At 43.1% G+C, this 15,598-nt stretch overlaps 1 protein-coding gene across 1 annotated transcript in view; it reads right to left on the bottom strand.

Moving 5' to 3' along the window:
- LOC121464303 (sodium- and chloride-dependent transporter XTRP3A) overlaps positions 1 to 15,057 on the bottom strand; it is a 39,313-nt gene extending 24,256 nt beyond the window's left edge. Inside the window, exons 1-3 of the mRNA XM_041677171.1 lie at positions 14,869 to 15,057; positions 1,930 to 2,070; positions 397 to 488 (exon numbers count right to left, since the gene is read on the bottom strand). Of these exons, the coding sequence (XP_041533105.1) occupies positions 397 to 488; positions 1,930 to 2,070; positions 14,869 to 14,989 (354 nt within the window). The 5' untranslated portion in view covers positions 14,990 to 15,057. The remainder of the gene's footprint in view (positions 1 to 396; positions 489 to 1,929; positions 2,071 to 14,868) is intronic.
- Positions 15,058 to 15,598: the final 541 nt, after the last annotated feature.

Raw genomic sequence — 15,598 nt, 5'->3', positions numbered from 1 at the left:
AACATGGGACAAGAGGAGAAATAATCATCTTAGACCTGTCGGAATGGTGACGTCATCACCATAAGTCCCCACCAGAGACTTTCTCCTGAGTCTGTCATGAGCTGGTTTGTGATGTTTTCGGGACACTTTCCGTAGATATTCCAGAGGGTGCTGTGAACCCTGCCCCTCAGAAACGTACATACACGGACAGCTGCACAACATGGCTTACAGTGTGCAGGTAGTGGATCCAGATCCAGATTCTGATGTCCCCGCTTGGTTTGAGGTGTCTGTCTTCTCTCACCCTCACCCCTCACTGTGAATGTTCCCACAGGCTGGTGTTCTCATCCTCCGTCACTTGGTGAGTGACCCTGCATCCTCTACCCTTTCTGCTTCTGCTCTGGCCAGAGGTTGGCTCACCTGGAAGGAGTGGAAGAGGTACCAGAAGCCCCAGGCATTGATGACGTTGTAGTACATGGAGAGGAAGAAGGAGACCACCACACTAGCAACACCTGTGAGCAAGCAGAGGGCCATGATGAAGATCAGATGTATGGGATTTAACAGTGGCACTTGAGTGACAGAACTATGGTGACATCCCCAAACAGGAACCCTTTTCCTTCAGGTTCTTATTAGACCTGATACCATACCTAAGACCTCTTCCTAGGAGTTATTCTTCCTAACCACTCATCATCTGAGGCGGGAGACTAATGAAAGTTTTTTGACAGCTAAGTGTCAGGTCCTGGGCTCAGTATTTTGTGTGCTGTTGGTTCTTATAACAGTATTGTCTTTTCAAAGAGCAAACTGAAGCTCAGAGCTGGCTCAGAACTACCCAGTAGAGCTATGGAGAAGTGCCAGCCACATGCCTGATATGATACTTGCTCTTTTGGAGGTTGAATCACTGAAGCCAATCCTATCTATGTGTCAGCAGTGAGATATGAAGTACACAGACAACCCCTACCTCCAACCTGGTATGACCTATGCAGGTCCTACAGTAGCACTGTGAAAAAGGGAGAGTCTGCCTCTCAAGTGGACTCACACAGCCAACCTTTGTTATCCCACACATAATCAAGAGCTATAAGTTGTTAACCTTGGGTGTGGTGGACTATACCAGTATTGATATCATCAAATAGCAGCTCTCTACACCCAATTGGGAATTCTTGCCAGTATCCGGGTGTCAGTGCTCAAGGGGCCAGGCAGCCTCCCTTGTCTTTCCAATGTACAGTGCTGCCTCAGCACTCTGTGATGGCCTTTAGAGCTCATCACAGGGAGGAGGCAGTTTGAAGATGACTCTTAACACCCCTGACACATTTCTTCTAAAGCTGCACTATATCTTATCAAATTGACCCTTCTTCATCCCTGAGCTTTTCTATCTGCTTCCCTTTCTGGGACATGAAAGTGCACAGAATGTTTATGGCCACTGATGGCCCTGGACTCTGGGCTTTCACAAAACAAGAGAATCAGATCCTGGCACCAGGAGATAATGACTGAAGGTCACTCTGGAAGGGCGCAGTGGGCCACACCTGGCATGCATAGATGCCTTGGCGTCTGCATACAGGCATCACCATGGTGCCCCAAAACTCCTAAGTGGTGTGGGAAAGATGAACAGGCTCACGCAGCCATGCCATTTTCAGTAAGCAGGGGACAGTTGTGTACATTCCCAGGTGGTAGGGGCTGGGACTGAATGAATGCTTCTCTGCCGGGCAGCCAAGTCCAGCATTCACAGATTCTCAGCCTGAGGTCCTGAGTAGAGATGCCCCAAGGTGGGAGTTTCCCTTAGGGGTGGGGTTCCATATGAGGGTCAGAATCCAGGGCCCTCTCTACCCAAGTTCAATGGTAGCCCTCCCTGGGCTGTCAGTTCACCCAACCACAGGTCCTGCTCATGGACAGCAACCTGCACTCCTGTCCAGGAACACACCAGTCTCTGTCAGAGGAACTGAAAAGGATCCCACATACCGACACCACTGAGGTAGGGGCTGATGGTCCTCCAGGCACCAATGCTGCCCTGCCGCATGCGCTGCCCCACAGCCAGCTCCAGGTACAAGAGCGGCATCCCTTCTACGATGAGCATGATGATGTAGGGGACCAGGAAACTCCCTGTGAGAGGCCAGAGCTGAGCATCAGGTCAGTGTGAGAGATGGAATTTACCCTGTCGTCCCTCTGTGCAACTGTGTTTCTATCACCCAGCCTTTCCCCATCCAGTCCTCTTTCCACCCCATCCATCGCCCTCAGACCTTTCCACTGAGACTCCACACTCCTGCCCGTGTGTCTTCCACACATCCATCTTCTACAGTTCCTCTTACCATACATCAGTCAACCTGTCTATCTGACTATCCTTTGATTCATTTATCCATATATCTATCTATCTTCCTTTTCTTCCTTCTTTACCTCTATCTGTCCACTCAAAAATCTATCTATCTATTTCAAGTAAAGGATATGTTCCCACAAGCTGTTTGGAGTAGTAGTTTCAAACCTCAGATGTTATAAAATAATCTCATTTTTTTTAACCCACAGTGTCAAATAGTAACCACAGCAGGCCTAGTGAGTCCCATGGTCAGCTTGTATCTGTGATTGAGCCTACTTACTTGACTGTTAGGGGTCAGGTGGAAATCCAAGGCCTGGTGCCAAGTGGGAATGGGAACATTTTTAGCATTGCCCAGCAATCATTTGCATCTCTGTCCCAACCCCCAATTACACAGTTCAGAGAGATGAGCTCTGTAATCTTTTGACAAGGACTAAAACAATTGAAAATTCATGAACAGATAAATCATATGTAATTCATATTACAAATTTTATATAAAACTATGAGACTAGATCAAATACCTGTATTTACTATCTAGAGCTTAAAACTTAAAAAAGCAACAGGGAAAATCTTTAAAACTTCATGTTAGACAAAGATGTTTTAAATACAAAAGCGTAAGCACCATCTATGGAAGAAAATGTTGATAAATTGAAATATATTACATTTTCTCCCATGAACAGCATTTAACAGAACCAAAAGAATAACTGCAGACTTGGAGAAAAAATATAAAACATGTACCTGAGAAAGTGTGATAGGAGGCATTTATAGTGGAATCTCAAAACCCATGGACATCCCATAAGTAACACACCTCAGTGCACTATGTTACATCTTGGAATACATTAGATTGTGATAAAGATTGGGAGTGCTCTGGCTCTTTAGAAACCCCATGCAGAGCACACTGCTGGCTTTGAGTGAGCCCTTTCTTACTGAAGACAAGTGCAGCAGACAGCAAGAGCAAGAAAGGGAAAGTGTAAGATGTGAAATCAATTTTTATAACACTTCTGTGATTGCAACAATCTATCCTCAAGGTCAAAACCCTAATGACCTAGCCACTTTTGAAATACCCTACCTCTAAACATTGTTGAGTGGGGACCATGTTTCTAAGGAATGAACAGAACAATATCTGTAAGTGGTAAATAGTCTCATCAAAAGATATTTAAAACTGGAACTCATTAGGAAAGTGTACATTTATACAATAAGAGATAAGACAGATATGCTGTAGCTTAATATAAAAGGTATTTTGCAATTGGTTTGAAAATAAGTCTCCTAATGAACTCTTTCCTTTAATTTAAAATTCTAATGTACAAGGAGACCTTGACATCAGAGGGAAGGCTCTAGAAAGGAACATACTTGGTGAATTAAATATAGTCACTATTCTTCAGTGTTCCTCATACAAAAGGGGAGGTCTCTCCCTCACCCTATGAGTCTAGGCTGGCCTTGGAAAGAGCTTTGTCCATTAGACTGAAAAGGGCATGTGTATTCCAGAGGCTTGCAGCGTTTAATCCTCATGAGTATGGCCCCTGGATATCATATAAGGAGTCCTTCCAGGCTCTTGGGGTGAGGTGCTACATGATGGAGAATTGTGGGCCCCTAGCTCGAGTGCTGGGTGTGTAGGGTCTTAGCCACATGAGCAGGGCCAGATGGAGCTGTTGAGCAACTGTTTAGGGAACCCACAGACCTGTATGAAGTGATTGTTGCTGTAAATAGTTACTTTTCTGTTGGAGGAGGCCGCTTGTTGGTTCCTGGCCACTCAGCCCCAAAATAATCACACAGAAACTATATTAATAAATCACTGCTTGGCCCATTAGCTCTAGCTTCTTATTGGCTAACTCTTACATATTAATTTAGCCCATTTCTAGTAATCTGTGCATCACCACGAGGTTGTGGCCTATGCAAAGTTTCAGCACATCTGTCTCTGGTGGCGGCTCCATGGCTTCTTTCTGATTCTGCCCTTCTTTCTCCCAGCATTCAGCCTAGCTTTCCCTGCCTACCTAAGTTCTGCCTTGCTATAGGTCCAAAGCAGTTTCTTTAGTTATCAATGGTATTCAATCATACAGAGGGAAATCCCACATCAATTTTCCCATCTTAGTTCTTCCACTTCAGTTCCATAAAAGCAAAATCTCTGAAAGACTCCCAAAAGCAGTTAACAAAACCAGGATATTTACTATACAGAGTTATTGAAATTTTACCAGTTTCCCAGAGTAGGATCCAGCATACAGTCAGATCTTCAGATCTGGTCTTAAAGTCTCCTCAGGCTTCTTCTTCTTCTTTAATTTTTTTTTTAATTTGACACTTTAGAAGTTTACTGGCAAGTTGTTTTGTGGAATGTCTCTCATTTGAGATTCTGGCAGAAACACAAAAGTGACCTGATGTCCTCCTTCAGAGGTACACGATGCCCCTTTGCCCCTTCTTGGCAATGTTGGCTTTGTTCATGTGGCTTAGGTAGTGTCTGCTAGAATTCTCTGCTGAAACTTAACTCTTTCCTTTGAAACAATAAAGACATTTTGATGGGATACTTTTTCTTTGCTTTTGTTTTAGAACCTGGTCTCATTCTATGACTTAGGCTGGTAGTCTTCCTGCCTCAGCCTCCCAAATGCTGCATTATAGGCCTGATTTGGAGAATTCGATTCTCAGTCTACTGTGTGGTCGATTTACATGAACCAAAAATTTTTACCTAAAACAGTAATTGTTGCATTCGCTGTGTTTTATAATTTTTCTGCCCATAACACGCCCTATTATGTTCAAGTGGTTTGTCATACATAACAGATAACTAGCACATATATGAGCATTTTTTGTTAGCATCTCTGCTACCATTATGTCTATATTAGCTTGGGTGGGTCGAACACTTAGATGAAGGATGACTGGGAGGAAGTGGCATGGTTCTTATTCCTAAGTTCCCCGGAATCTGCCAATGTATCTCTACCAAACTGTATCATGTACCATTACATCTCCACACTGGTCCCATCTCTGGCTCCCATTTTTAGGTGTCTCCCTGGTTTTGTGATACTCTGCCTATTTTACACCTCAGTCTCTTACCTGGTCAAACCCTCTTTTCTTGCACCTTATACCTGAGACAAATTTTCCACTCCCTCTTTGATCTCCGAGGACTTCTTTCCCTCTGTGGCCACGGTTCCCTGGCTTAGGAGGCCTTAACACCTTCTCTTTTGTCTCCCCCTTTCCATTTCTGCACACATTTGGCCTCCTTAGAAGCTTTCCTCTCTTCCTTCTACTCTGTATGACTTACTTTTTGAGTAATGAGCTATGTGGAAATACAGTAACCACAATTTTCTCCTGGTATCTGTCTCCTTGCCATTGAGGAAGCTTTTGCCCTTACTCAGCTCTGCATGGCACTGGGCAAAGCTGGAGCCCAGGAAGTACTTGGTTACTCCCTGTAGGTTAGTATCTTCCAGGTCTTACTGGACTTTTTATGAATACCGTTTTTTTTTTTTCACTTCTTCAAATACCAAGGTGGTCTCATAGTTCCTGCTCTTGAGGCAATTGTCCATGTACTATTTACAGCTATGCTACTCCCAGACTTCCAAGCCACCCACTGGGGACAGAGGAAGACTCTCTCTGGCTCACCACTGCCCTTTAGTTCTTAACAAAGGATCTGACAAGGAGCAGGTCCTTCACAGACTGTTGGTGATAATTGTTCTACAATAATGGTTCTACTTAGGAGGGTAGGTAATAAAGATATTACTGGAGGATAATGATGGAAATGTCTTGAAAGTCACTCACGTTGCTAATAAAAGAGCATCTAAAATTTCACATTTCCAGGAAGACGGTTTAGCAGGTAAAATCACTTTCTACCAAGCTGATGACCTGAGTTTGATTCCTGGGACACACTCGGTGGAAGGGGAGAACTTACTTTCAAAAGTTGTCTTCTGATCACTACACAAACAAAATAAATAGATTTTTAAAAAAGCCTAAGAATTCACATAGAACTATTTTAACTCCCTTTGACTTTACTTTTGTGTGCATTAGATAAGACATGGGACAGTCTATCTATAAGAATGGGCAATGAGAGGTATTCTTTGGACTTATGATAAGACACTGTAGGTCAACACATAAAAACCTTTGAAGTGTTAGAACAAACGTCTTCCTCAGAAGAAAGCAGAGATGATTTATCTGGGTATCACCAGGCAATGATTTTAATGTACAGTGCAGAAGGAAACAGTTCCTTAAAGAAGAAAAAATACAATTGTTGAATTTAAAGCCCAGTGGGAGCAAACAGTAGAACATAGTTACAATGATGAGCTAAGCTCACAGAAAAAGAATCAAGAGGTAGACGTCATAAGAGCAGAGACAAGGCATGGCAAGCAAGCACAAGCCCTCATTCTATCTAGAACAGAGGGGAGAGAAGACCACAGACATAACAGTTGGAACATGTGCAGCAATGAGATTTGTAAGACAATTTCCTGACAGTGTGATTGAGATTATAGATCATCACATAAATTTCCATGATACTTTAAGTTCCTAGGGTACCTAAGAATTAATAAGATTAGCCACAGAATTCTCCATCACAGAATTAAACATTTGAAAACAACAGAAAAACACTACAGATTTTTGAGCAAAGGAGATTGCAACTCATTCATGGTTCTACAAAGGAAAGATACACTCAGACACTGCATTCTTTATTTTCTGTTCCTGCAAGAATTACTTGTTGATGAGCTGCAGTACTGGATCATAAGAAAGAACTCAAGTATGGAATTGTGTTATAAAGTAAATAATCAATAGTAAATAAATAAGCAAAACAATGAAGTTTAAAAATACTACTGTTGATTTCATTGGAAAATAATATAAAAGAGAAAAGGAATTTATGAATAGGTAATCCTCTTAACCACTGAGCCATCTCTGCAGCCCGAATTTATGAATAGGTAACCATGCTATTATAGTAAAATAATCATTATCACATTGAAATCCCAGATTATATTTTTTAAGTGTGCTATGTAGAATGGGGTAAGGAAAGAAGCAAAAAGTAAAAGTATGCTGTGATTTGAAGGTGTTCCTCATGTTTCATGTGTTGGAAACTCAAGTCCTTAATTCATACGGTAATGATATATGTAGGTGGGACCTATGAGAGATGATCGGATCATGGGGGATCTGGACTAATGAATTAATGGAGCATATAGGGGGAGCAGCTTTGGAATAAAGTTTTTCTAGGCAGATTGCTCTGTTTCAGCATTGAGGTTCGTTATAGTGTTATAGTACAGCATAGTGCAGAACAGAGACAGGCACTCTGATAAGCAATCTTCATTGTTAACTTGAGTACATTTAGAATCACTATAGGAACAGACCTCTGGATCTGTCAGTGAGGATGTTTCCATGAAGATTTAATTGAAAAGAGAATATGTACTTTAAATATGGGTGGTGCCATCCAGTGGGCTAGGGTTCTGGACTGAGTACAAATGACTATGAGGGGTCGGGGAGATTGTTCAGTCAGCGAAAGATTTGTTCTACAAATGTAAAGACCTGAATTCTGATTCCCAACACCCACAGAAAAAACTAATTATCCCTTCCATCCCAGCTTGAGGAGACAGAGACAGTAAGTTCTTGGGGGCTCGCTGGCCAGCCAGTCTAGCAGAATCGGTGAACTCCAGTTTCAGTTCAGTCTCAAAAAATAAAGTACAAGGGCTGGAGACAGAACTGGTGGTTAAGAGCACATGTTGCTCTTGCAGACAACATGGGTTCAATTCCCAGCACCCACAGGGTAGCTAACAACTCTCTATAACTCCTGTTTCAGGGGATCCAACACCCTCCCTGGCTTTCATGGGCACCAAGCTTGTACATGATACGCAGACATTTATGTAGACAAAACTCTCATAAAATAATAATAAATATTTAAAAAATTTTAAAAATAAGGTACAGAGGAATTGAGGAAGATGTAATATCTACCTCTGGCCTTTATACACACCTGTGTATGTGTGTGCACAGATATGCATGCCGATGTGGGAGTGGTGGTGATGGTTCCTTCTGCCATTATTTCCTTGCCAGGATGACTGTACCCTAAAGCTGTGAGCTGAGTTCTTCTCTCCTTAAGTTACTTTTCCAGGGATTATGTCACAGCAATGAGAAATGTAGCCTATAGACACCATACTCGTTGACAGTTCAGCCTTCAGATTCGTGAGCTAAACACACACCTATGATTTTTAAATTACTCACTCGGTGCTATTCAGTTACAACAACACAAAATGAAGTGCCAATGTGTTAAAAGTTTCATCTCCACAGGGCGATAGCAAAGATAACATTTCATTCTTGATACTGATGGAGGAAATAAATATTTTTTCCAAAAATTTAAATTGGTTATTGGTAGAGTAAAATCAGAACTTAAAATTTGTAATCATTGGAGAGAGAAAAAACAAACTTATTTTTTTATTATAAGAGATCAAAATGCAACAATCAAACAGCGAGACAGCATAAAATGGCCAATAGCCAGTAGGTGGTGGTACCCACCTTTAGTCACAGCACTCGGGAGGCAGAGGCAGGTAGATTTGAGTTTGAGGTCAGCTTGGTCTACAGAGTTCCAGGACAGCCAAGGCTACACAGAGAAACCCTGTCTCAAAAATAATAATAATAATAACAACCACAACAGCAAATATAGTCTGATAATGATATAAATGGATCCAACTCTTTCACTAAAAGAGTATGACTATTTAATAATAAAGTGTCAAACTTTAAAGCAGTTAGGATCCACACCTGGAAAATGGTTAAATGTTTTGTTGCTTCTCTGAATGGGATGCTATAGAGTTACTTAAGTTTATATTTTTAAAGAATATGATGTGATTTTGAAAATGATTACTGAAGGTTTCCCCCTCCATTTTATTATTTCTTCCTTTTTTCCTCCTTTCTTTCTTTTCTTACTTTCTCTTATTTATTTCTTTCCTTTTTGTTTCTGAGACAGGATCTCACTACACACTATAAGCTGGTCTTGAACTCTGCCTCAAAATCTCCTGCCTCAGCACCTGAATGCTATTAGCATGGCCAGGTGTATGCATGCCTGTACATATGCCAAGTCACGTGTATAGAAGTCAAACGCAAAGGTCAGAGGAAAATGCGCATGAGTTGGTTCTCTCTTTCTATCATGTGGTACGGGGAAATGAACTCAAACCCTCAGGTTTGGAAGCAAGAGCCTTTCTGTTTTCACTGAGCCGTTTTGCTGTTCCCGGGCTAGGTTAATTTTAAGAGAAAAGCATCAAATGACATGTAAAATGTAGTTCTAATTTTTTGAATAAAAATAGGAACAGTTATTTTCTCTGGGTGGCGGAACTTCAGGGGGTTTTGCTGTTTGTTGTATTTTGTGTGCACTAAGGATTCACCCTAACCCTCACTCACACTAGATGAATATTTCCCTACAAAGCCTCATCTCTAGAACCTGATTTTGTATTTTATTCTTCCTATATTTCTCTGTTTTACAGAATTCCTACTCATGCCGTAGGTTTTTCTGGAGCAATTACTTATCTTTATAATTACCATAGCAAAACACTTCTGAACACACAGATCTCATTGGAAGATAGATTCTTTTCTGTGTGCTATTTATCTCTAAGGCCAAGCCCTTACATCGAATTCTATCTCTTTGAGACTCAAAAAAGAGACAGAAACCCCAAAGTTAGCAACTTACAGAAAGTCAACTCTTGTTTTCCGACTCTCAGTCTCCCTGCACTTACATACCTTCGTCCTCTACAAAGCCCATGGCAGGTATCCATTAACCTGATTTCCTTCTTGAGTCATGCACTTTCTTGATTTATGGAGCGCATCCTAGATGACCCTGCAGCTCCCTGTGATGGGTACCACTTAAAGAGCCACCACTATGCTCAATGTAGGACACCGTACTACTTCATTTCCCATTTACCCCCTCCCGCTGCAGTTTATTCTCCAGGTTCCCATTGGGATTGGCTCAGATCCATGTTTTAAAAACAAAGAGCAAAAGCATAGGTGAGGAAATTTGAAATCATTCATATTGTTTCTGACCATCTGGGTCTAAAGCTCTGCGTATTTCTCTCTAGTCCTTTCTCTGTAACTATCTGGTAACATCCTCCCTTCATCTACTCCACAGTTTATCTCTGGCTCCAGTCCTGCTGTACTTCATAGTGGAGATCACACAGCTCTCCCGCTTAACCCTGGCCTTGCTCTCAAGAGTAAAAACTGCAGTTCTTCTGTAGCCTGTGAACAAGGCTTGAGAACACACTGGCTACCTCTTCACCCCTTCTCACCTCTCCTATGGTCTCTGCTTCATGTATTACAGCCACTTGGAGAATCTGGCCATTCCCCTCAACTGTGTGCTCTCTGTGCCTTCTGCAGTTTCTCCGCTAGGAGTAGTCTACTGTTAACTGTGTGACGTGCTCACTTAATGACATTGCTAGGGGCTTTCTAGACTCCCTCTTATATCAAGTCCTTCTTCAGTTATTTTAGTAAACAGCCTTCTGTGAAAGCTCTATCTGCGCTGTGCGTAGGATGTTTATACATTTGCCTCTTCTCACCCCCAAAGTAGTCTCCACCTCTGCTAGCTCCCCCATAATATAAGTCCTGCCTTGTGAAATGACTTAAGTGTTTAGAAGGTTTATATCATTCATTTTTAATTGTTTTATGCCCCTTTCTTCTTAGAACAAAATACAAGGCAGTTATTACAGACTGCAAAGAATCCCATAGGAAGGTTTTTTAAACTCTCTAGGTTCATACCTAGACCAACTCAGTCAGGACTTCTGGGGGTGGGACACTGGGAATGTATACATAATATACATATTCACATAGAATTTTACGGCTACCGATAATTCTATCATGAAGACGAATGGAGGCTTCTCCACCAACACATGGGCACTGCATCTTGTCACTTACCCTCTCCACCATGGGCTGAGACCCATCACCACAGAGGAGTCATGGCTTAGCCTAGAAGGCTGCATGGGATACTTTTGATTTGGGTCGAAGGAGGTTTCCAGAGAAGGGTGAGGGGAAAAAGTACACAGATAGGGAGGACATCAGACATTGTGATGTGTACTCAGAGAAGGGCAGAAATACAGAAAAGGCTGGACATAAGGTACCTGGGCCCTTTAAAGGAGAGCACAGAAGACACCCAGATGAAACCCTTCCCAGAGCAGCTCACACACCTAGCCATCCTCACCTCTTTTGGGTCTTGCACCCTGTGTGGCATTCTGGAGACAGTCATAGTGGGAATGTTTATACTAGGATGGAAAACAAACACTATGGCTCAGGACCCAGGATAGCAGGCCAAACCCCCAGCAGCTGAAAGAATGGGGAATTTGAACAACCCTGACCCTTCTTCCAAGATATAGTCTATGAACTGGTAGTATCAATGGGCCCTGCTTAAAAGTGTCAGATCCTGGCTGGGCAGTGGTGGCTCATGCCTTTTTTTAAAAAATTGTTTTTATTGAGCTATATATTTTTCTCCCCTCCCTTCCTCTCCCCTTCCCTTCTTCCCTCTTCCCTGGTTCCCATGTTCCCAATTTACTCAGGAGATCTTTGCTTTTTCTATTTCCCATGTAGATTAAATCTATGTATATCTCTCTTAGGGTCCTCTTTGTTGTCTATGTTCTCTGGAATTGTGAATTGTAGCCTAGTTTTTCTTTGCTTTATGATTAAAAGCCACTTATGAGTGAGTACATATGATATTTGTCTTTCTGGATCTGGGCTACCTCACTCAATATAGTGTTTTCTAGATCCATCCATTTTTCCCACAAATTTCAAGATGTGTAGCACTCCATTGTGTAAATGTACCACACTTTCCTTATCCATTCTTCAGTCAAGGGGCATTTAGGTTGTTTCCAGGTTCTGGCTATGACAAACAATGCTGCTATGAACATAGTTGAGCTATCTTGGGTGGGGGAGCCATTATGGGGCTAGTGAGAAACCTGGCACTAGGGAGTCCACAAGAATGACCCCAGGAGTCCACAAGAATGACCCCAGTTAAGACCCTAAGCAATAGTGGAGAGGGTGTGTGAACTGGCCTTGCCCTGAAGTCAGATTGATGACTACCTTAACTGTCATCATAGAACCTTCATCCAGCAACTGATGGAAGCAGATGCAAAGATCCACAACTAAAAACTGGACCCAGCTTCCGGAAACCAATCCAAGAGAAGGAGGAGCAATAATATGAGCAAAGGGATCATGATCATAACGGGAATCCCCATAGAAACAGCTGACCTGGGCTAGTGAGAGCTCACTGACTCTGGACTGATAGCAGGGGAACCTGCATAGGACCAAACTAGGCTCACTGAATGTGGGTGACAATCATGTGGCTTGTGCAGTCTGTGGGGCCACTGGCAGTGGACCTGGACTTATCCCTAGTGAGTGAACTAGCTTTTTGGAGTCTATTCTCGCTGGAGGGCTACCTTGCTCAGCCTAGATATAGGGGGGAGGGCTGGCTTGGTCTTGCCTCAAAGTGATGTGTCAGACTATGTTGACACTTGGGCAGCCTTACCCTCTCTGAGGAATGGATGGGGGCTGGGAGGAAGTAAGGGGGAGCAGGAGGAGGAGCTGGAATAGATATATAAAATGAGAAAAAGATTGCTTAAAAAATAAATTTAATTAAAAAACAAACAAATAAACAAAACAAATATCATCTAGAGAATAGTTAAGAGGGGGGAATTGCATAATCCCTATTTCCTCTAGCCACACAACTTCTTTCTTCCACACATTTTACATACTTTCAAATATACCGTGCACACACACACACACACACACACACACACACGCTTTATGTAAGCTGCTAGTGCCAGTATGTTTTCACACGTTTGTGTTCAGCACATTTGCAGCCTAGAAGTAATTAACTCCTTGGACTGTTCAGGTAATGGTGCCATTATAAACAAGAAATCAAGCAGTCACGTGACAGTGTGGTTTACCTAGCCTTGTGATTGTGAACTATGGATCCAGATTATTAAGGCAGGCATACTAAAGATGTAAAATCTGCTTCTGAAAATAATTCTTTCCAAAGCCAGTTATGAAGCTTTAGAAGCATGTGATGGCATGTCTTCTACATATGGAGTATTTGAATGCTTCAGATTTGAATAAAGGAGCCAGAGAACTAAGAATGCATTGTGCTTTGTATTTTGTTTATCTTTAGATTAACCTTTTGTTGAGTTGATTTTGATCTGGCTAGAATGACAGGAGGAGGGAGGGTTAGATTTTCTTTAATCAGGTTAAATTTTGTAATGCACTAATTTAACACCTTTCACTGTTCTGGTGGTGAGAAAAAAGGGCACTGACTAGATTTCCCCCACATGTACACACACAGACACACACACACACACAGACACACACACACACAGACACACACACACAGACACACACACACAGACACACACACACACAGACACACACACAGACACAGACACACACAGACACACACAGACACACACAGACACACACACACAGACACAGACACACACAGACACACACAGACACACACACACAGACACACACACACACAGACACACACACACACACACACGCATGCTACTGGGCAAACAGCCACCCAGAGACCAACTCTAAACACTTCAGAATACTTTTTAAAAATCCTTTTTTCTCTGCATGGTTTTAAACACAACTGCTTAAAAATGTTACAGTTTTAAATCTAACGTCTTCTCCCTCCACTTAACATATATTAAAATATTAAGATAAAATCTTATTAAAACTTTCTTTGAGGCTGTCAAGGGTGAATTTTCCACAATTTATTGAACCAATCCCTTTTCTAAAGGGCTTAAAAAGTTTCTAACATTTTGGTCTTACTAAATAAAAGACGGTGATTGTGTTATTTTCTGCCTCAGTTGGAAAGCTGACTTCTCCCTTAGACAAGGTTTTAGAAAGTGGAATTGAAGAGGAAGTTTTTGTTTTGCTTTTGTGTGTGTGTGTGTGTGTGTGTGTGTGTGTGTGTGTGTGTGTGTATACTGAGTCTTACTTCCTTCATTCTATACTGACTCCAGAAAGTTACTTGGCCTTCTTTGGAAGGTCTCAGTCCCGGAGTTCCCACTCCTGGCTCCGCTAAGAGAAGGCGGGAAGGCAGGGTGAGGGTGCTGCACCCTCACTCCTAGTTGCCCGCCTCCCCCCACTCCGGTCAGAAGAAACAAAACAAGACAACAGCAGAAACAAGAAACAAATTATCCGGGTGTGGATTTGTTTTTCCTGCCTTCTATGATTCCAAGTCCAAACCAAGTCTCCACATCCACAAACCAATCTCTTTTTTTAAATAAGAAAAATTAAAGAACTCACGATCCTTTTGTGTTTCAACTTGTGGTCGGGAATTTAAATTTCGGACTTGCAAGTTGCATGTCAACTTCCTGTTAAACCGTTTTACTGCTCACTTTTACACCTCAGTAGAGGGGTGACTGCAGGTTCCTCGCCTCTGTCCCGCACCTGCTGGAGCTGCAGCTCGGGCTCAGCACCGCCAGGCTCAGTATCTTAGGGCGTTAGCGTTCTGGACTGTCTTAAGGGCCACTCGCCCTTTACGCGCGCGCGTGGGAGCAAGCACTTTCCTGAGCTGGGCGCTCGGGATAGAATGCCACCCTGAGCTGGGGCGCGCGGGATCGAACGCTACCGCCACCCGGCGTCCAGGCACCCGCCGCGTCCTGCGTGCCCGCACTTACCTCCGCCGTACATCTGACACAGGTATGGGAAGCGCCACACATTGCCCAAGCCCACCGCGTAGGAGATGCAGGCGAACACAAACTGCAGCGGGTTGCCCCATTGAGGCCGCTCTTTCTCCATGGCCCGCGTTCGCTCTCTGGCAGGGCCTGGTCTCTGGCCACTGCTCGCCCGCCTTTTAATTGCTAATCTCATTAACGCCCAGAGGGGCGAGGCCGGTAAGCGGGGGAACTGCGAGCCCCACCCCGCCGAGCCCCGGCGGGGAAGACACCCCTCCTTGGCACCGGGTGTGGACTTCAGAGCGCAGGGAAAGGATCACGTTTCCTCCACCTCTTACTGATTCATCGATGGCAATATATATGCCAGCGACTGCTGAGCAACGGGAAAGCACAGCACCCTCACTCCAAAGCTGACATTCGGATGGCGGGAACATTTAAATGCCGCTAATAACCTTGTTCTTGATTTTTTTTTTTTTTTTTTTTTTGACCTACGGAGGCAGTTTCATTTGGTTCGTACCACCCAGTTCACCGAAATCGGAGATGTAGATTTAAAGGGGTAAGTCCTAAAACCACATAGACAAAGATCCAGGACATCCCAGAGGAGAGATGACTTTTGCAGGGAGAGGGTGGGTGTGGAGGCTCAGAGGCAGAGCAATACCCTAACCCTTGTGAGACCCTGAGTTTGATCCTAGCACACACGGGAGACCTAAGTTTCTCCATCTATTGGTCCTTC

This window comes from Microtus oregoni, unplaced genomic scaffold (genome assembly GCF_018167655.1).
Source record: "Microtus oregoni isolate MIOR12 unplaced genomic scaffold, Mior012 000028F_ref0000031, whole genome shotgun sequence".
Classification (NCBI taxonomy): Eukaryota; Metazoa; Chordata; class Mammalia; order Rodentia; family Cricetidae; genus Microtus; species Microtus oregoni.
The sequence above is the reverse complement of the archived record's forward strand: the minus strand, read 5'-3'. Positions and strand labels throughout refer to the sequence as shown.